At 36.0% G+C, this 22,066-nt stretch overlaps 2 protein-coding genes across 5 annotated transcripts; both read left to right on the forward strand.

Moving 5' to 3' along the window:
• Positions 1–3,841: 3,841 nt before the first annotated feature.
• LOC103948531 (phosphomevalonate kinase, peroxisomal-like) lies at positions 3,842–8,682 on the forward strand. 4 transcript variants are annotated; one of them, XM_009359578.3, is made up of 11 exons: positions 3,842–4,001; positions 4,172–4,284; positions 4,406–4,556; positions 4,651–4,748; positions 4,926–5,035; positions 5,134–5,186; positions 5,464–5,847; positions 6,378–6,482; positions 6,938–7,165; positions 7,481–7,603; positions 8,258–8,682. In XM_009359578.3, exons 2-11 carry the CDS (start codon positions 4,274–4,276, stop codon positions 8,522–8,524), a joined length of 1,530 nt encoding a protein of 509 aa, XP_009357853.2. In that variant the 5' UTR covers positions 3,842–4,001; positions 4,172–4,273; the 3' UTR covers positions 8,525–8,682. The 4 variants fall into 4 exon arrangements, with proteins under 4 accessions (XP_009357853.2, XP_048422460.1, XP_018503313.2 ...); XM_048566503.1 differs by having other exon boundaries at positions 4,684–4,748; XM_018647797.2 differs by having other exon boundaries at positions 3,843–4,001; positions 4,175–4,284.
• Positions 8,683–13,008: 4,326 nt separating this feature from the next.
• LOC103948532 (CASP-like protein 1C1) lies at positions 13,009–14,228 on the forward strand. Its single transcript, XM_009359580.3, has 3 exons — positions 13,009–13,236; positions 13,494–13,596; positions 13,749–14,228. Exons 1-3 carry the CDS (start codon positions 13,052–13,054, stop codon positions 13,980–13,982), a joined length of 522 nt encoding a protein of 173 aa, XP_009357855.3. The 5' UTR covers positions 13,009–13,051; the 3' UTR covers positions 13,983–14,228.
• Positions 14,229–22,066: the final 7,838 nt, after the last annotated feature.

The raw sequence follows: 22,066 nt of genomic DNA on the forward strand, positions 1-22,066 counted from the left end.
ATTAACTTTACATATGACAGGTTTGGGTAGATTATGAGAAACCGCTTGATATTTTGGTTCCGTTGAGTGGTCCAGAACCCAATGTTGTTGGATTCCGTGGAGTGGTCCGGAATCCTTGCTCTTGTTCATTCCGTAAGGTGATTTAGAATCCTAAATTCGAGTAGATGGGAATTACCCACAATAGATATTGTGAAAATAAATTAGAATTACCATGTTATTATTCTTAACCCAAATTGGGAATTATGTAGAGTTCTTTAATTAAATTCGTGAAATGATATGTTATCTCATTGATTGATTAACGTAATTAAATGTTAATATTGTACTTCGTGATTCCTTGATATGTTACAAGCTATGTATTGAAATATAATGTTGGAAGTATAGTGATTAGTATGATGAAGTGAAATGTGATGTAACTTGGGTATTGGAAATGGTTATGACACATGATTGTAATGCATATTGAATTGCTTGGAAGATGTGAGGTCTAGTAAATGACCGATGACCCATTGTGATGTGGATTTTACTCAAATATTGCTTCGTTTCGTTAAGTTTCGTGTATTGGGTAACTTGAATCATGTCTTGTTCCTTCGAGCCGTTGTTATGTTTCTTGGACTTCCGTTCAATTCGGTTGGGTGGATTGGAACTGAGTTCTGTTTGGATTCCGTTAAGTGATGGTCCGGAATCCCCTTTGGAGCCTTGGTCCGTTGTGCGGTCCAAAATCCCCTTTTTCAAAGATGTAGTCTTGAACTGAATTGTGTTGTTCTAGCCTTGCGTTTCGACTTGTTGTATGTGTTATTGATGATGTGATGGTTGACATTATTGATTGATGTGATTGTGGAATGACGTTGGATATGAGTAGAGTTATCATGAGTATTTTAGTTGATTAATATTTCTAGAGATTAATATGTTCTTTGTTAATTCTTAAATATGTTACTCGCCATGAAACGCGAATTTATGTGGGAAACGTGAGGAATTTATGTGAGGGTTGAAGTGGATATGTTAATCGTCATGTGAGATTGTTATGTTGGATACCATGGTTATTGTTATGACTAGACTTGTTGATAAATGTGGCTAGAGAATGGTATTATACATCGTTGGTTCTTTGAAATGATATATGTTGTGAATTGCGGTATCATGTTGTGACATAATGGCCTATATATTGATGGAGGGGAAATCATGATTTTCAGATGGGTTGTTATGTAACCCTGAGTCTAGTATTTTCATGCTTGTCAAGTTCTATTGATTGATTGAGAAATGTTATACCTTTTGACTTAATCGGACTGTGTTATATGTCAATTATTGTGCTTGACGAACTACGAATGGCTTGATCCCTGTCTAGGGTACGTAGGCAGTCTAACAGGGAGGTTAGATGCAGCCATAAAGCTTACGAAAATAACTATGTGATTCGATTATTGGGTTGTGCTTGGTCATATCCCGGAGGTGGGATATGATTGATACGGATTTTTGGTGACGCCACGTGTCAATTCTGGACGTATGTCGGGATTGGGGCGTGACACCATTAGTCACTTTTTCTCCCAAATGGTCATTAAAATTGACCCACAACATCATAAAAGTCCTTGAAATTGACCTGCAACATCAAAATAACCCCTGAAATTAAAAATAATCAATGTTGTCCCTCAAGCAACCACAACATCATAAAAGTCCCTGAAATTGACCTACAACATCAAAATAACCCCTGAAATTAAAAATAATCAATGTAGTCCCTCAAGCAAGTGTTTTAAATCAATGTAGTAATTTCATCACAATTTTGTCAAAAATCTATTATGTGCTAATATGACACGTAAATGGGTCACACAAGTCTAATTAAATTTTAAAAAAATTACAAATAGGCTTAATAATTCAATAGTTAATAAAAAAGTTGTCAACCTAAAAACCTAGTCCTACAATCACCTCCGATCTCATCCCACATTTCTCTACCCTCTCTATTCTCCCAAAGAAAAAATTTAAAGCACCCATCTTTACACACTTCGACACCTTTCACCGAATTGAACCAGGATCGAGATCATCTTTGGTGACACCTTGGCCGATTGGCAACAACTTTTGGGACATCACCGTTTAACATTTAGGTGATCAACATCCTCACAACCTTAATCTTGGAGAGTTTGTTTGGTGCTTCCCTGATAGTCTGGTGATACAAAGAACGACAAAGTCTTCCTTGAGATAATGAGGTTATAACCGAGGTGCGTCTATTGTTGGTTGAAAACTATTTCCACACCCCCTCTTAGGCCTTGGTTAAGCCTTTGTGCCTTTGAGAATTTATGTCTCTTAGTAGTAGGCCCTACTATAAGAAAAAAAAATCAGTGTGCTAAAAGGTACTTAGACTACTTTGTTTAATTAATTATTAAACCCGCATCAGCATATAATAATTTTTTTTACAGAATTGTGGTAAAATGATTATATTGATTTACGACATCTATTTTCAAGGACAATATTGATCAACTTTCAATTTCAGGGACCATCTTGATGGTGTGGGTCAATTTCAGGGACAATCTGGATGATGTGGGTCAATTTCAAATACCATTTGTGATAAAAATTCGTAAATCTTGCGAGGCCCATTTATGTGCCACATCAACCCTTAACATAATTTTTAACAGAATTGTGACAGAAGGACCACATTGATTTCCGACACCTATTTTCATGGACTACATTGATTGATTTTGAAGTTCATAGACCATCTTGATGGTGATGATCAATTTTAGGGACCATTTGTGATAAAAACCCTTGATTTAATGAAGAAAGTCGATTAAGAAATGTATTTAGGCACATACAAGTACAGTGAATTTGGAGATGCTACATTTGCCACGACATACTTAACGAAAAAGTATGGTATGCTATCTGCTTCATTCGTGAGGGTAAATCATTATGGGCAATCAATTTTACCAGGATGTGGGCTAATTTCTAGTGAAAACACTCTCACTTGGTGGTCTGGATGAGATAGGTTATGTCCAATTAAATTGGACTTGTAACCTAGCCCATGTTTGACAAGAAAAATTGTCACACAGACTGGATTCCAAATCTTGAATTCAAGTGCATAGTACAATGGTATTTGTAACCCGTCACTACCCATGGGTTACAAAAGCCACTCTTCTTCCTCGTGCCTTCATCCCCTAATGCTTTTGTTTGGTTGTTCAAGTCTTGGCAACAACCTCTTGTACAATGTAATTCACATTTACATTGTGGATACATACATATACCAATGTTGACGTAACCTCAATTTGGGATGAACCACGAAAGATTTTGTATTCTTATGCGCGATTCAAAACTGAATCTAAGTTGGTCCAAAATCGATCGAATATTATGTATCAACATCCTAGATAAAGGACATTTCCCTCTCGAAATTCTACTGCGACGAATGTACCCTTCATTTTATTATTTTTTTGTTGAAAACGAATATTTATACCTAACCTAACCATCGAAACTTGGTCAGCTTTGGAGGGCTCTCAAAGCAAAACAAAGCAAATCAAAACAGAACAAAAAGAGGTGCCGCGATTTTTCACATCTCCACTTGCTTCATGCTAGTCAAACTAAGCTCACTTGACTATTTTTTGTACTTTTTAAATTTAATTACGTTAATTATATGTTAATTCACGTAAAATTGACATATGGATTATAATTTATTGTTATTCGCAAACTTTTTTACGTATGTTTCACTAGGATTTGGTATTATCTTTGAAAATGGTCTAATTATGTCTTTTTCGGTCTATAATCTAAACTACATTAATAAAATTTTCTTTGTCAATCAAAAGTGAGTGAAAATATAATTTTATTTTTTCTGCTTCTCTTCTTCCCATTTTAAAATAAAAATAAAAATTATTTTTACACAGAAGGTGGGGTATATGCCAGTGTTTTTGAAAGTAAGAAGGAAAAAAGAAAAAACTCACTCTCCCCTCGCGCACACCACCGACCTTCCCTGCCAGCAACTTTAGAACTTGATCTTCTCGCACTCTCCCGCGTCTCTCTGCATCTCTCTCCTCAGGTCTCAGGTAACTATTTGATTTTCTCCCTCGTAATTTTCTGCTTTGATGGGTGGTTTAAATTTTCAATTTCTTCCATGGAAGACGGAGGCATTTTAGTATCAGTAGAACCGTTTGGGCTTTTGTTTGAATTTCTACCCAACTATTTTCATATATTTATTTTCTTTAATCTCATTCAGCAGCAACTGAACATTCAGATCCCAACAACTCATAGCTGAGAGAGAACAAGAAACCTACTTCACACTTGAGAGCTAGAGAGAGAATCTGAGTCTGCAATTGCAATGGAGGCCGTGTAAGTTTTGGATTTTGAATCAAATATTTGTTCTTGTATGAATTTTTTTGAATTAGAAAGAAAGAAAGGAAGTTGATTGATTGATTGATTGATTTGGAAATTGATTGTTGTTGAATTACAGAGTTGCTTCAGCTCCAGGGAAGGTGTTGTTGACTGGAGGTTACCTAATTCTGGAGAGACCCAATGCAGGCCTTGTACTCAGCACCAACGCCCGTTTCTTCGCCATTGTCAAACCACTTTACCAACCTCTCAAGCCTGATAGTTGGGCCTGGGTGAGTCTCTCTCTCTCTCTCTCTCTCTCTCTCTCTCTCTCTCTCTCTCTCTCTCTTCTGATTAATTGAGATGCGTATCTGTTATGTGTCTCAGGGTTGGACCGATGTGAAATTGACGTCTCCTCAGCTCGGCAGAGAAAGCATCTACAAGCTCTCCCTAAAAAATTTATCACTTGATTATGTTTCTTCTGGGTGAGTTTTTTCATTTTCGATATAAGCTTCTTGAATGATGGTCAATTTCAAACAATGCTACCAGTTATCAACTTATGCGATCATCATTCATCTTTATTTAACCACTTTTGAGGTTATATCGAAAAAATATTCTGCTTCAAACATTCTTAATTTTAGTTCATATGAACACAATTCCAGTGACTCGAGGAACCCTTTTGTGGAACAAGCAGTGCAATACTGTGTAGCTGCTGCCCGTGCAACAGTTGACAAAAAGAACAAGGATTCGTTAGAAAAACTACTATTGCATGGTAATGTTTCATTCTCCATATGTTTCCTATCATTTAAATAGATAAACAAACTCGATATCAATGAAAGTTCTAATATTTCAACTGGGTTTGTCATGCAGGTTTTGATATCACCATCTTAGGTAGCAATGACTTTTATTCTTATCGGAATCAGGTATGTTATCCCTTTTAAATTTCTGTAGTTTTGTTTTTAATTCAGTTGAGCAGTCGTTGTTGCTCTCTTTACTTTAATTGGTGATAGTATCATATTAATTTTCTTACCAAAAGCCCACATTTTTTTCGAGTCAAAATGTAATTTAAAAATTAAAGAAAAAAAGTAAAAACTTTACAGCATTCACCTTCCAATAACCAGTTGCTGCTGAAACTTCAAGGTTTCTCGTTTTATTAATTGCAATCCAAGTTCCTAATTTTGCTGAGTTGTGCCCTCTCAGATTGAAGCCCGTGGTCTGCCTTTGACTCCAGATGCATTGGCTGCACTACCTCCTTTTGCGTCAATTACCTTCAATGATGAAGGATCAAATGTGAAAAATTGTAAGCCTGAAGTTGCAAAAACTGGATTGGGTTCGTCTGCGGCAATGACAACCGCTGTTGTTGCTGCGTTGCTTCATTACCTTGGAGTTGTTGATCTTTCATCCATGCGTAAAGATCATCAGCATGAAAAGCACACTGCAGATCTTGATTTGGTGCATGTGATAGCTCAAACTGCTCACTGTATTGCACAGGGAAAAGTGGGCAGCGGGTTTGATGTTAGTTCTGCAGTTTATGGAAGTCAACGTTATGTCCGCTTTTCACCAGAAGTTATTTCTTCTGCTCAGGTCTCTCCTTCTCTCCCTCTCTCTCTCTCTCTCTCTCTCTCTCTCTCTCTCTCTTTCTCTCTCTCTGCGCTAGAGCATTCAATTTGAATCAAACGAGTGCGCCTAGAAGTCCCTATTTGTCTAAATGTCCAAAACGGAGTTTGGCATATGTTAGTTACGTGTAAATCAAAGCTTATGAAATTATTACCGGTCACCTGTGGTTAAATTTTACTCTCCCATAATGGCCACTCTGAATATATTAACATTGGTTGCCAAATATCCCCATTTACCATGTTCTGTCCTTTTTTACTTTTGGTGTCAAGACTGTCACGTGGCCTCATTAGATTACCTTTCAAACATATTGATCTTGTTGTCACGTTCAGATATACCAATATCCACCGTTTTCCATTCAGGACATGCTGTAAAATCGAAGACCATTTTCATTAATTTTGATTCAATATTCTTTTTGCTCTTCGTATGGCCACATAGCAGATACTGTCAGTGATCTCTTAACACCTTCAATTTGTAAGTTCAGTTTTTCATGCTTTCAGGTTGCTGTGACGGGAACTCCACTACAAGAAGTCGTTCCACAAATTTTAAAAGGAAAGTGGGACCATGATAGGACTAAGTTCTCCTTGCCACCATTAATGACTCTTGTAAGCATGTCGAGATCCATTTTATAGCTTGCTTACATTTGTAAATATGGTTATCCATGCAAAAGAGTATCATATGCATGAAGACAATAAATCCACAAACCAACCCTGAACTTTGTAAAATAAAATCTGCAAAGTGCTCATCATACGACCTTATGCATGGTAGGTTGTAATTTTCATTTGTATATTCTTAACTATTACGTGTAGCATATGAGCATTATGGAGTGGCTCCTTCATGGATCCTTGTGGTTCCTTGTTAAGTGGACATGACATGACATGATGCATTACTGAAGGTTGATTACTTGTTAATGAAATGTCAAAAATAAACAATAGATGCTTGAATTGAAGTGTAGCTTTTGTGCTTCCTCTTGTCATCCTTTTGTGCATAATTCATAAAACAATGGCTCAATCATATTAAGGGTTTCTTTTTTCTTTAGTGATTCGAATGCCTTTTGCAGTTACTTGGAGAACCAGGAACTGGAGGATCGTCCACTCCATCAATGGTGGGTGCTGTGAAAAAGTGGCAGAAGTCTGACCCTCAAAAATCCCTGGAGACATGGAAAAAGTTGTCAGAGGCCAATTTATCACTTGAAATGCAACTCAATACATTAAGCAAATTGGCAGAAGAACACTGGGAAGAATACAAAAACTTGATAAACAGCTGCAGCATTCTCAAATCAGAAAAGGTATTTCTGTCGCATCTTCTCTCAAAAGCACGAAATTTATTATGATAAAATCAAAATGGAAACATGGGACTCAGTTTAGAATAATTGGACTTTCGTATTGTATCATGTCTTGGCTGGAACAACATAATATAGATGTGTTATGAGAGACCCATCTTAAACGTGCTGTAGCCTTTTTAGACCTCTTAACTGTTCCCATCATGAAGTTCTGAGTTTTTTGCTTCTTCATATATTGTCAATACTTTCCTTACCCTATAAATTCCTGCTGCTTGTTTTTCTCATATTGATGTTTGTTACAATTTTTACAAAATTGAACAGTGGACACGGCAGGTCACTACACCAAACCAAGAAATAATTGTTAAAGCATTATTAGGAGCAAGAGATGCTATGCTTGGGATCAGGTATCGTATGCATCAGATGGGGGAGGCTGCAGGTGTTCCGGTATGTTCATTTTTGAACTGGGGATTCTTGTTTCTTACATAAAAATATATGGCTTTTTAAAAAAGGAAAACTAACGAAAAGTCCAAAAAAACTTTAGTTTAATGAAAAAGGACAAATAAAGGTGTAGTGAATAGTACCAAGGAGAGGTAAAAATGTGGTTTTTCATTAAAAGTGAACAGTACCGGAAGTGTTTCGTTAAAACTCCCATTTTAAAATGAAGAATAACAACAGACATTATAGGAAAATATTTTACAGGAATCGATACAGTTCAACAATTCCCTTTCTAGTGTTTTGGAATGTTGGGAGTCATTAATCTTGTCAGTGAGAGAAATTGCAAGTAATTTGGTTTTTTCCCCCTAGCAGAATACAAATTATAGCATTATTCTTCCGCTGGCCTTGAGGTGGACCACAAAAACTAGTTTAAGTACGTTGGTACTGATGCTTCAAATATAATAAAGACAATAAACCAGAAACTAGAATCACAACAGGGAGTAACCGATGTCAGTCATTTGAACAAAGAATAAGATGATGTCAATCCAAATATTTAAATTCAAACTGTTTCTCGTCATCAAGATTCACACTATTTTCTTGTCATACTTCCTCTTTCATCTTACTTTATTCTCTGATTGATTTCTCTGCTTCACAAATTTTCAGATAGAACCAGAATCACAAACAAAGCTTTTGGATGCTACGATGAGTATGGAAGGAGTTTTGTTGGCTGGAGTTCCTGGAGCAGGTGGGTTTGATGCGGTATTTGCTGTTACCTTAGGGGATGCTGGAAGCAACGTGTCGAATTCTTGGAGTTCATTCAATGTTTTGGCCTTGTTAGTTAGAGAAGATCCTCAAGGAGTTTCTTTGGAGAATGCTGATCCACGAACCAAGGCAATTACTTCATCCATTTCCTCCGTTAATATTGAATAACTTCTCGTTTTCTTCATTTTTATGTGACAAACTAGAATAATTATTATGGTGAAAAAAAAAGTGATTTGTAACATGAGTTGTGTAAGTGTGGATATTCATGTCCTTTTATTCATTAGGCTTTGTTGTGCACTGAGATATGATAAATAGGCCATTTTTCATTTAAGCATCGTGATGGAATAAAACCATGCTTGACGTCAGCATAATAGGTCAGCTATAATAATTTGCTCGCTGCTTCATCTTGTCTTTTTAATAAACTGACGTTTACGTCAATGGGGTGCTGGAGTTTGGCTAAGCCACATAAGAACTTGCTATCTATGGAAGTCGGAAGTTTAGTAAGAGTCGTTTCAACTGCTTGAATATGTTAACTACTTTCCTCTGTTTAATCAGTAGCATTTCTATTTTCCTCTGCTTGGAAATTCACCAGTAGTCGCCATAGGAACTGGTTTCGATCAGTTCCGGTAATTTCAACTTATGAAGAACTTGTACCTTTATGTTTGTACTTGAGAGTTACAAGGTGGCTTCTTCCTACAATTCCACTTTCAGTGCAAGTTCTTCCTACAAGTTTCTTTGAGGAAGTTTCTTTGAGTTCCATCGCCAACTTCTTCTCGACTCCACCATTGGCTTAGAAGTAGAAGACCCTCATTCCATAGCAACCATGACCCCCACACAAACTCCGTTACGGTCTTATCAACAATGACTAACAAAAGTTTAGCATCTCTTACAGAGTGTGATCCATTTTCTTCGTATTGTAAAATCTGAAAAGAACTTCGAAAATAAATAAGAGTGGGACGTGGAGATGAAGGCTTAGGCCAATTCCCCATCCCGTGGAGTTCCCAAATTCTTTAATTGTTTGATGAATCCAATCGTCTTCAGTCCATGTTGGTGATACAACGGTTACACGTTCTTTCACCATATGTTTCCTCTTTCCTGCAAGTGAAGAATTATGGAGGTGTACTGCTCATCTCCTCATGCTGCTTCTGGAGCCACTCACTCATGCGGAAGTCATAAGGTAGAACATAGCTTGAGTATCCTTACTACCAGGGGGAAAATAAGGAGGGGGCTTATAACGTATTTTAGCAAAAATGATTTCTCCATGATCAAGGGTATTTTGATATTGTGGTACCACGATGCAAAAATGTGGTCTTTAAGACACATTACGGTGGAAGACCAAATGCCTTCTTTGTAATCTGACACCAATGAAGTTTAACCTTCATCCACCTGTGACAGTACATTTTGAACAAGATGAAGCCACCGTAATAGGTTTATATCCTATCCCACTCAAAAATATGGTCTTTAAGACTTTGTCAAGTATCTTAACGAGAGCATTTCCTATCCCACTCAAAAATGTGGTCTGTACATCAAATGAAAACTTAATGAAAACTTAGTAGGATATGAGAGCGTCATACTCATTATCTACCTTCACTGCATGTAATATTGTAATGTATGGACATAAACTCGCTCATATATAAACACATACTTTGTTCTCCCTTCCTCGTGTTAAGGGGAAGACAGTCCACTGCTGGTTACACTCGATATAAACCTATTACGGTGGAAGACCAAGCGCCTTCTTTGTAATTACAGTAGCTTAAATAGAAACCCTATCCAAGAACCAGAGGGAATTACCTACAAAAGGCACGTAGCAATATAATTTAGAAATACAACTTGAATAAACTTATAATTTAGTAGTTCAAAAGGGCATTCGAACCATTAAAAATAGAAACCCCAGTGTTTGAATAATTAAGGTTTTTTTTATTAGCACCCAACATAATATTGAATTTATCCCACATTAAAATTTAATATTAAATGATTTATATACTCTATTATGCAATGACAATTTCAACCTTATAAGGTTTAAATTTTTTTTTAAGGAAATACTAAATACACCCCAAATCACTGTTAACATGTATATCACAAGATAATTTATCTTCTTCAACTCTCTAAAGCACTCTCACTCTCCATTGTAGAACAAAAGCCTAACCGATGAAACTACAAACACATTGATTGAGAAAACTTATTTTTGATGAACGAAATATGAAATTGACGTTTCGGAAGCTTCACCTTGTTCAAAATGTACTGTCACAGGTGGATGAAGGTTAAACTTCATTGGTGTCAGATTACAGTCCTCCCCTTCTTTCGCAAATAAGATAATGGTGATGCTGTTTTACAAAAGCCATGTTCTAAAAATAATCTAATGATAAGATAATGCTAAATTGCATTTGTGCCTTAAAACACAATTTTTGCATTTACAACATGGTGTTTTAGTATGATATGTGATGCATAAAATATCATTTAGTGTGCATCTCAGCCAAGGCCAATACTTGATACTGCCGAATTTGACTACCAAATGGACATAGAGAGCCTAAGCTCCTCACATCATCATCTTATTTCCTAAATTATCATTTTTGAGATACACCCCCTCGCAGATCAAGTTGATTAGATGGAAAAAGGTTAAGGAAAAAAAATTCAAACAGATTGCTCTCACCATCTATGCTCTTAACCCTCTCTATCGTGTCAAAACTTCTGCCCTTTCACTTTTATAAGGTTTCCCAAGTAGCTTCTACTTTCCTCTATTTGAATCCTCTGTAGTAGTAAGAAAATACTTGTATGACATGAATGATTTTGTATCAAATGGTACATAGCACATACAAAAAAAAAAGAACAAAATCATTGTGAAGAGTGTGGGGTGTAGGAAGAAAAGTGGGGTGAATGGAGAAAATTAAGGTTTATGTTGAGAGTGTGGATTGTGAGGTGTTTATGGAAAAGTATGTGAGGTGTATTAAGACAAATTGTAATTGAAAAAGAAAATATGGGGTTTATTAAGTATGTAAAGTGTATTCAACAATGTATGAGGTGTTAATATAATAAGCCATAATTAAAAGTACAATCGCATTGTTCATTCACAATGATAAGCATCCAATTATATAATCATTATTTTTTATTAGTTAATTATTTTATTACGTAGTTAAGAAGTCATTCACGGTTGATAACCCGAAAAGCCTAAACGAAGCATGCAGGAGATTAATTGTTAAGACAGTTGAATGAATCGTTTGTCGTAAATGAGAAAGTAAGCGTGGAGTTGGTGGATTAATGTCTACATTGATGGATACAACAACCTATGTATATTTGTATGGATTAATGTTTACATAGAGTTGTCAACCACTTCAAAAACTATGTATATTTATATGTGTATTGTACTTGATTCTATAAATAATTAGGGCAAACGAAGTTATAACCCTCTTCCTACTTCTTTCGTCCATTTTTCTTTATCATCCTTGTTTTCTTTTTCTTTCTTCTTGTGTGCGACTTTATTGTGCGCACCAAATGCTCAATGAAATGCCTTAGTTAACAACTTTTGACAGTCTTCAATATTACTCTACAATTTCCTGTAGTCACCCTTGACAAGCCTCTCTATATCATAGTAGTTGACAAATGTTGGCATAAGCTTTCAACAGATATTGGCACGAATCGACATGTTTATACCAGGTGTTCAACAAAATGGTCCAACAAACTTTTTTTGGTCGACATCATGACTCCATTCTTTGAAAATTTTGGCTCCGCCACTAAATGTAAATATTTTACTTTTAGTGTCATAATAAACATATCGTTTTCAGTTTCAGTTTTCAATTTTTGTAATAAAAATAGAGAGAATATAGATGAAATAAATAATGAACTAAGAAGGAAAATTCATATGAAATAGTATACAAAATGAGAACAAAAATTAGAAAAGGAAACCTTGTTAAAGTTGTTTTGTAGTTTTAATTACATTTCCATGTGCATTTCTTTCAACCCTTCCCACAATTCTTCCTCTTCTTATTCATCCGTCATTTTTCCTTGTATTTCCTTTTTATTTACACCCAACAAATAAAACTAATAACTAAAACGGATTGATTATCGCCTTACTTTCGATTCCAAATCTTTTCATATTTACCCACACAAAAGAAAAAGAGTAAGCTACACTTATCACATATTTGTCTCATCTCTTTAATAGAGGCAGGACCCACCAATATATGTGGGTCCCATCTCTATGAGATAATATAGATGGTGGTACAAATAGATAATGCTAGGAAAACTAAATGTGTAGACTAAATTATAAACTAAATGACATGAAAGTTGATGATTGGAACATTACTTAAGTATTAATCAACATGCTTATTTGTTATTGATGACATGTCGTTTAGTTTGTAAACTTAGTTTACACATTTAATCTCTGTAGCATTACTCGATACAAATATGTGTTAAGGGTAACATTTTTTAAAGAAAAAAAAAATTAGTACAGTAAAACAACCACAAATGGCTCAAAAGTCTATTGAAGCCTAAGGTAGATGAGCTTCTAGTGGACTGTACTGGTGGTGACCGTTGAGCATTTCAACTAACAAAAGACAAACAAGTATGAATAACTTTTAGAAGTGCAACCAAACGCCACCAACTTTCCTTCCCAACAATCTAACCCTACGTATGCTTATTACCGTACAAAGAAACCTGCATGCATCAGTCTCTTAATTTGCACATTACAGGGCAAGCTCGTGCATGCGCCCAAACTCCAGTGCAGAATCCATGGCCAAGATCACTAAGAGACTCTGCACCTTAGTACTACGGCTGATGGCCGTCGCCGCTACCCTTTTGGCTGCAATTGTCATGGTTACAAGCCATCAGAGAACCAGCAACTTTGGAATATCTTTTGAAGTCAAGTATAACCACACACCAGCCTTCCAGTAAGTTTTTTGTATTTCGCTTTTATTCAGCCTTTTCAATGCACGGCGCACGCTATATACGCCATATACTTTGTAGAGGATCGGTGGGTTTCTTGCTAAGACAAAAAACATCATGATGACCAATAGTTCGGATTAATAATAGTCACGCATTGCTACTTGCATAATTTCTGTACATTTTCTTTACGTATGTACGTGTGTATATGTATATATGTATGTACCTGTGCTTGTTGCTAAACGTACACTTTTTATCTTTATAGGTACTTTGCGATCGCAAATGCGATTGCAACCGTATACGGGTTTTTGGTTCTTTTTCTTCCTTCTGAGAGTCAGCTATGGAGATTAGTCGTGGCTTTGGATGTGGTAATCATATGAATAACTTAAACTCTCTAGCTAGATTTCTTTTTTCTTAATTATTTGAAGGTTGCTTATGTTTCACAGTAATTCTTTTTTGTAATTCCAAACAATTTAATTTAACAATAAGAGCTGCAATGACTTGTTTGGACTATGAACAGGTAATCACTGTATTACTGAGCTCAAGCTTTTCAGCAGCTTTGGCTATTGGTGATGTGGGGAAGCATGGAAATTCATATGCAGGTTGGCTACCCATATGCGGGCAAGTCCCCAAATACTGTGACCATGTAAAGGCAGCCCTAATCTCAAGCTTTGTTGGCCTCATAATATATTTGCTGCTGCTTCTGTATGCCATCCACACTGTCCTGGATCCTCTCCTCTTGAAAAAAACTTAACTTCTCAAGGAGTAAAATGTCTTGTTGGATCTCATCAGTTGTCTTTCCAGTGCGTATGTAATTACTTTGTTCTTGGGTTAATTAATTATAGTTTATACCCTTGAGTTTAGGTTTAACCATACCATACCTCATTTTAAAACATTACAATATCATACACAAATTGTGTTTTAGTTGCAATGTCATATATCCGTAAATTGACTATAAAGAGATGATGTAGTAACTGCGGGTTCCACATATTTATTGACGTGACCGTCAAATTTGTACCATTTGAAGAAAATAAATAAATAAACAATAATTATTTTGTCGTAAATATTATTAATTGTGTGTCGTCCACTGAAGGCCAAATATAATTAGTTAGTACCCTTTCTTTGTAAATAATGTGCTTATAATTAGGCACTCCAAGAAAATTGTCCTGAAATAAAATAATTTGAGAGTTAAAAACAGAGAGGTGCGGTTAGAAAGAGAGAAGGGCCTCAATTATTTTTTAGATGATGTTTCCTTTAGTCTTGTGCCTTTATTTATACTAATATTCATAGACAGGGTTTTACTTGACCCCCAAATTTGACCACCAAATAATACAAGTCTAATAGGCCAAGATTTCCTAAAACTTATTGGATTCTACTTTAACTTTAGACAATCTCACTACTAAAATAACTCTAGTTGCAACACTCCTTTTTGAGTGTGTACAACTTAAGAAGTAGCCGCATCAAGTATTCATGCAAATGTAGAAGCGATTGAGGAAGTTAATTTGAAATTATGTTTCCCTCTTTTCAGCCATGTAGGGCCAAGAGAAGGATTTTTTTTTCCTTCTTTTTGGATTATGCAAGCATGCCGCCGCAAACCACAAATTGGTCTCGATGGAATGTGTAAGTGATGTTGTGCACCGTGAATTTGACTTCTAACCAAACAATTGAACAGCTAAGCAAGGAATTAAAGTGTAAGAACATAAAGTGCAATAATATAATGAACAATGTTTGTACCATACTTCACAAATCTCGAAATTACCGAGCACTGATCAACTCCATACCTTTAAGGACTCACTTAAAAGTTCATGTTGAGGCACCCATGCCGAAGCACACGAGTTCCTTTCCAATCACAACACGACATTTGTCAACATCAAAATAAATCTCCTAGAGTCCCATATCGACCGTGAACGAAAGACGAAGACTCTCCTTAACTATAAAAAGAGGTTTTTCTTCCTACAATGAGCGACTAATGCTATTATTATACTTAAACTCGTCATTAGAACTCACTAATGATGATTATGCTTGAACCTATGTATTGTATAAACTCTTCACTATTAATGAGAATTCTACCCCGTGGATATAGTCCAACTTAGGGTGAACCACGTACATCTTGTGGTTGCTTTCCTATCTCCATCTATTTACATATTATCTTCACTAGATAACCAAAACAACCTTGCGAAGTCTCAAACTTGACACTTTACGTTGTTCTAAGGTCTTACTAATTTTGTGTATTAACAAACAATACCATAAAGAACAAGAAGGTAATTTGTGTAAAGTACAGTGCAATTGAAATAAACGAACTCATCTTAAAATGAAATTGAAATAACAAGAGACACTACAAAAAAAAATGAGCATTGCACACAATAAATTATATGTGCCCTTTGAGGCCAAAAAGCACCAACATTTGTGCTCATAGAGCAATAGCAACAGTGCAGCAACTAAGTTTGTATCTGTGCCCTCTATGGGCATATGATGTTTTGTGCCCAAAGCTAAGCACAAATACAACCCTTATTGTGTCTCACCTCTAATAAAGGCTATTGAATGTATGGTGTAAGATGGGCACAATTGCTATTTTAAAGGCTTAGATTATTGTAGAAATGTTAAAGCAAGGGCACAACTTTAAAATTGTGCCACTATTATATTTTAAAAAATACAATAAAACTCCAGCACAATTGAAAATTTGTGGTACAATTAGATATTTTTATTTAAATATAGAAATCATCAGGTTGCTCACAGAACCTAATTTCCACCAAATTTTAGGAACTTACAAATCATCCATTACAAACTAAACATAAATCAACATTAGCACTAAAATAGTGAAGTTAATATATTACATAACCCATGTTCTTGGCTAAGACCGATTCATGCAACCTAACAATACAACCCATCCAAATGTTAAACCAAAAAATATATGTTATCCTATGTTGGACATACCCGGGATTCTCTATATACAACAAAATATAACATATCCAAGCTTGTATCCCCAATTCAAACGTACTAATGGTTAAACCAGCAATATATAAACAAAATACACATTTACAAGGGCTGTTTGATGACAACTAACCAGTATTCTCACTTTGGCAGTCCTCATGCATCATAGCATTAGAAATTGGAGGTCCACACTGCACATTCTTGTCATTTCCACCTTCGAAACGCGTTGAAATTTGAGCGTGTAAGCTTCCACACCTTGCTGCTGAGTTGAAGTACTTTGTAGAGCACCTACTCCAAATGAACCAATGTTGATGCCTACATGTACCAAAATGTGCCAACATGGCTTTCAATTGCTCAGCCATTTGCACCTTTGCTAACCTCAAATTCTCCTCTTGTTCGGCCCTAAGCCTTTATATGCTTTCTTCTTGCTCTCTTTTCATTTTTTCCACTTTCTCATTTGCCTTGTGCATCATGCGAGTCATTTTTGCTTCTGTAGCAGTAGTGGCTTGTTTCTGAGCTTCATAAGCTTCCCGAAGATACTTCACTTCCCTAGAAATACCTTGCTATTCAGTAACAATTCCTGGTACATCTGCCCAACCAACTCCAAGGCCAAAGCCCTGCACTTGATTTCGCTTCTCTAGGCCCAGAACTTCTGCATAAATCCTATTGCGAACATTTGTTGTTACCTTTTCACCACGCTCACAAACCTCCACTTCCAGATTTCCAAACGCCAATTGTTTGTAAAAGCCTTAATCATCCGTAAATGCATAAAATTTCATTAAAGATTGCTGGAAATAAATTTGGTCAAGTGAAAATGTACAAATTACCATCATTTTGGCAGATTCATCATCAACTAGGAGTTGCTTAGGTCCTCTTGTGTGTGTCATTTTGGAAAAAGTCACACGATCAAGTTCATTTCCATCATGTTCTTCAGCCTAAGACACAAAAAAAAGATCCCAAAAACAACCACAATCATTAAACAATCATAGTTACAATGACTAAAAATATAGTGCACGGTATATAAACACAAACATTAATGAGAGTAATAAACCGCTGTGCCTGAAAAATTGGAAGAAAAAAATACTTTAGTTTATGTCAAATGTGTACTCATTTGAACTAAAATTAAATGTGAGATGTAGTTTTTGAGACATTTGGATGTTTGTATTGATCTCGTACATTGTATGCATGCATGTCAATCCAGTTATCATTGACAGGATTGGGACATGATGACTACTTAATGCTTTCATTTTCTATTTCATTTTGTTCAAGCATTAACCTGAATAACTGCAGTCTTCTTTTTGACAACGTCTTCTTTTTGCTTGACGTCTTCTTTTTTACAAGACTACTCCATTACTCGGACATTATTACTTTTTGGATAATGCATTATCAATTTGAGGCAGGTCTAAGAACAATTAAGAAATATCCTATTACCATCCTTAAACTAACCTATGATACAAAATGAGGAACAATTCATAGAAACATAACACAAAGCATTTTACACATTTTCCACCAGCTGAACAATTCCCCACCAGCAAAGAGAAAGTTAAAACACCCAAATAACAGATCACAACCTTTTCTTTTTTAATGAAAAGTCTTAGTTTTTAACAGTTACTAATACCTCTCCAAGAAGAACTTTGAACTTCGAAGCCAGAACAGGAACTCCCAAATCTAATTTGACAACATATTAAATCACAGTTCTGAAACACAAGCCCCAAATTCAACCTCGAAATTTAAAACAGAATAGACTTAAATTAAGTCCAACTATATCCCAGTTCCTATATTAGAAACAAATGAGCTAAAAGCTAAAAAACAAAAACAATCAGATGAATAAACACAATACCCAAAAATATGACTTATTTGGAAGTGGAATGGGTGATTATAATGAAAAAATGAAGAGCCTTGCCACTACATCGAAGTCTAAGAGGAAGAGAGGAGTGAGAAGTTGTCCTCCATGCAACTCTGTCGTCATCCAGCTGGTCATCTGGACTGGAGAAATGGACCTTCCAGTTCCCACCATTAATACCAATGCATATATAATCAAAATACGCTAGAAACTGACAACATATAAACCCCAAATTCATAAACCCATGACTTATTCCATCAACAATTCCAAAACCTACCAATCATTTCATACAAATTTTCAAACGCAATCAATCATTTCATGCTTGATCTTAGTGACTAAAAGAGCCACGCGGCTAACAGACTACAATATTCATCGGGTACACATGGATTCTATAGCCATCACTCATCAGAAACCAAGACAAATATAGTCGCATGCAAAACCATTCCCACAAGATGGACTACCAATACTCCATTCGTTATTTTCGTGCTTTACTTTTTTTTTTTAACGGACTTTAAATTTCTTATTCACACCAGCAAATCTTAAAAAAAATTACAGATTATTGAATCTGGGATCAACAGAAGCAATTTACAACATTTCAAATATGGGATACAATACTAATTGACATCTATAATGGAATTAAAATTTGAAATCTAGAATTGATCCCAAAACTGAAATTTCTATTTTGGAAAAGCACTTACATTAGAGGACAGCCCACGAGGAGAAGATCATTTTTACCTCTTAGGTCGAGGTCCAATTCCTGCAAGCTTGGCCAGAAATTGGCCGGAAAACCCGCGGTCACCGTTTCTTAGATCTGAAATTGAGAAAATTCGGTTACGAATTTGTAGAAACAAACTTAGGGGTTAGAAAGAGGACTAGAAGATGATTCTGGAGGTATAATTTGGCGGCCGTTGGTGACTAGTGGACGGCGGCGCTGTTGCGTGAAAGAGTAGAGGAAGAGAGAGGATACGAGAGGGAGGAAGATGATTGAGGAGGAAATGGAGGATAGTTTAAGTGAGGTTGTGGTTGACGAGGAGAGCCCGAGGTTGGTGAGAGGCTTGGGTTGATTGGGAAAGGGAGAGACAGAGGAGAGGCGGGAGGAATTGAGAGGAAATGTTGGGGTTGAAAATGAAGGGAAAGGGAAAGAGGAGAGGCGGAAGGAAGGAATTGAGAAGAGTGAAGAGTGAAGATTGACAAGAGAGAGAGCGGTATTTTTTTTTCGGTCTATTCTTATTTTATTTAAAACAAAGGGCACGAAAATATTATTGTGTCAGTTTGAAATTAATAAATAACCTTATTATTGTGGAATAGGAAAAAGTAAATATGTAGAGGACACAAAAAACCTACTTTTCATTTAAATATATTAAATTAGAGGGCACGAAAACTGTTATTGTGTCTTTGCAAAATTAATATTAAATTTTCATTTCTGACATTAAAGGGACACGTGAAAGCTGGATGGACATTTGGGCAAAAAAGTCTCGGTTTTCGTGCCGAATAATGTGTTTGTGTCCACTTTTTTTACATTTGGGCACAATACTTGGTGCCCTTTATAAAATGCGCATTGTTTCACCCTATTAGTGTTCAAAGGGACACAAACTCCTCCTATGTGTCCTCAATTTTGTATCCATAGCCCATTTTTCTTGTAGTGAGACTTAGAAGTGTGTAAAACAATAAAGCTTAATGCAATAAAATTACATGAACTAAGAATTTGAAAGGTAAACAGCCAGTAGCTAGAAATAAAAAACCTAGACTAAGTAAAAGACAGCAAGAATATGAAGCTTTGTGTGCTGATTCAGAGATCCTTCTCTTCAATCTTCATATTTATAGAGCAACATTGGCCTTGGATAGGCCATTTGACTTGCCCGTGAGTTTTGCCCATTTGAAAAAACCTTGTTGCGGCTGCTCTAGTCTGAGTAATATTAGGGAGACTAAATTTGTAGACTAAATTTTGTAAACTAAATTTTGTAAACTAAATGACATTGAAGTTGATGATTGAATTATTACTTAAACGTTGATAAACGTGCTCATTTCCTATTAGTGACACATCATGTAGTTTGCAAATTTAGTTTATAAATTTAGTCTTCCAATATGATGTATCAATTCATTTTGTAATATACATCCTTTTGGTATTGATTGACCTTGATCCTTGCCTTTGTGAATTTCTCCATATGCTAATCTCTTCCGAACCTCTTACTCTCTTGCACATGGTTTGCGCATGAGTAGGCTTGATAAATATCGGCATTCCACTTTTTAAAATGAAAACCAGTGGTTGAGATAAGGTTTCAGAAAAATGGGATGCATCAAAGAATGAAGTAGCCAAAAGGAGACATGAAGGGCAAGGAAAAAAAAATTAAAGGAAACGAAGCACCATGGATGCCTCTGCAATCAAGCGTTGCAGTGCCATATTTACCTATCAAATATCTAGTTTGAGTATCGAAATAATTGAAATTTCTTTCAATTTCCCCGATTTCATGATACTCACATATTTTTTATCAAAATTGTCGAACCCAGCTGAACCTCGCCATTCTAATAGAATCAATACTCTATGACCTTTTCTCAACCTGCAAGTTAACCAGATAACAATGGAGGAAGGGAAGGAAGGAGCGAGAGATAGAGGGAGAGCTGAAATGTTTTTGTAATATTGTATTTTATTTTTTTAAATGACCATTGAGGACCTATACACCCAATTGGTTACATATATGCTTCCACTATCACAAAGTGCCAGTTGGCCATATAACTAAACAACTTGATTAACTACTAATTAAAGTACTAATAAGCTTCTAATTATGATCAAGGCAATCACAATTGTAACATTACCCACCCCTTTAAATAAACCTTGTACACAAGGTTGTAATCACAGAGAAAAATCTGGAAATTTTTTAACAGACTCATTATAATCCTCCCATGTAGCATCTTCTTCCTTGTTGTTCTTCCACTGTACGAGTAATTGCACTCCAACATCTTGTACACTCTCCTTTGCAGAATTAACATTGGCTCTTGTGACTGCAACCCATCTTCTGTTACCACTGGTAGAACTGATAGAGGACTAACCCCCGGACCCAAATGCTTCTTCAAACAGCTAACATGGAAAACATGATGTGCTACATTCCTAATCCTCTCTAAAACCTCACAAGGTCCATAAAACCAGGGATGTAGTTTGTGATAAGCATATGCAGCCAAGGATTGCAATTGATAGTGTACCAATTTCAAATAAACCAAGTCTCCAACTTTAAACACTTTCTCCTTTCTATGCTTATCAGCTTGAGCCTTCATCCTATTCTGAGCCACCAATAGATTAGTCTTGGGCATAGCTAGGAGCTTATCTTTTGCCATCAATCCTTGCTTAAGTATTTCTAATTTAGCAATGCCCATTTCATAAGAAGCAATGTGTGGAGGGGGAAAACCATAAACAATTTCAAAGGGAGAGAACTTGGATGAGCTATGAAATGAAGAGTTGTAACTCCATTCAGCCCATGGGAGCCAATAGAGCCATTTTTTGGGTTGGCAGCTTATGAAGCACTTAAGATAGGTCTCCAAGCACCTATTAACCACCTAAGTCTGTTCATCACTCTAGGGGTGGTATCTAGAACTCATACACAACTTTGATACACTCATTTTGAAAAATTCCTTCCAAAATGCATTGAGGAAGACATTATCTCTCATTACTTACTATGGTTACTGGAATGCCATGCAGCTTGAACACACGTTCTACAAACTCCTGAGCTACCATGGTTGCAGTATAAAGGTGTCCAAGAGCAATGAAGTGAGCATATTTAGATAACATGTCCACAACTACCAAAATAACATATTTGCCCTTGTAATTGCGTAAGCCACTGATAAAATCCATGCTAATGTCCCTCCAAACATTGTTAGGAATTGGAAATGGCTGAAGTACTTGTTCTATTAACAAATCTTAACTCAGCTACCCAAGACTTGATGTCTTTTTTCATTCCTACCCAATAAAAGCTTATCTTTAATCTGTGGTAGGTTTTCTGAACACCTTCATGACCAACCATGAGAGTGTAGTGATGTTCTTCAAAAATTTTGTGCCTCCAATTATAATATGG

The sequence above is a fragment of a genome, unplaced genomic scaffold (assembly GCF_019419815.1).
Source record: "Pyrus x bretschneideri cultivar Hongxiangsu unplaced genomic scaffold, Pyrus_bretschneideri_v1 Contig41, whole genome shotgun sequence".
Taxonomy (NCBI): Eukaryota; Viridiplantae; Streptophyta; class Magnoliopsida; order Rosales; family Rosaceae; genus Pyrus; species Pyrus x bretschneideri.

Bases quoted from the DNA above. Each gene is read 5' to 3' on its own strand.
- LOC103948531 (XM_009359578.3), top strand. The intron at 4,749-4,925 runs GTGAGTTTTTTC...ACACAATTCCAG, and splicing joins CTTGATTATGTTTCTTCTGG to TGACTCGAGGAACCCTTTTG. The intron at 6,483-6,937 runs GTAAGCATGTCG...TGCCTTTTGCAG, and splicing joins TGCCACCATTAATGACTCTT to TTACTTGGAGAACCAGGAAC.
- LOC103948532 (XM_009359580.3), top strand. From the start codon at position 13,052: ATGCGCCCAAACTCCAGTGCAGAATCCATGGCCAAGATCACTAAGAGA. The intron at 13,237-13,493 runs GTAAGTTTTTTG...TTATCTTTATAG, and splicing joins AACCACACACCAGCCTTCCA to GTACTTTGCGATCGCAAATG. The intron at 13,597-13,748 runs GTAATCATATGA...GACTATGAACAG, and splicing joins TAGTCGTGGCTTTGGATGTG to GTAATCACTGTATTACTGAG.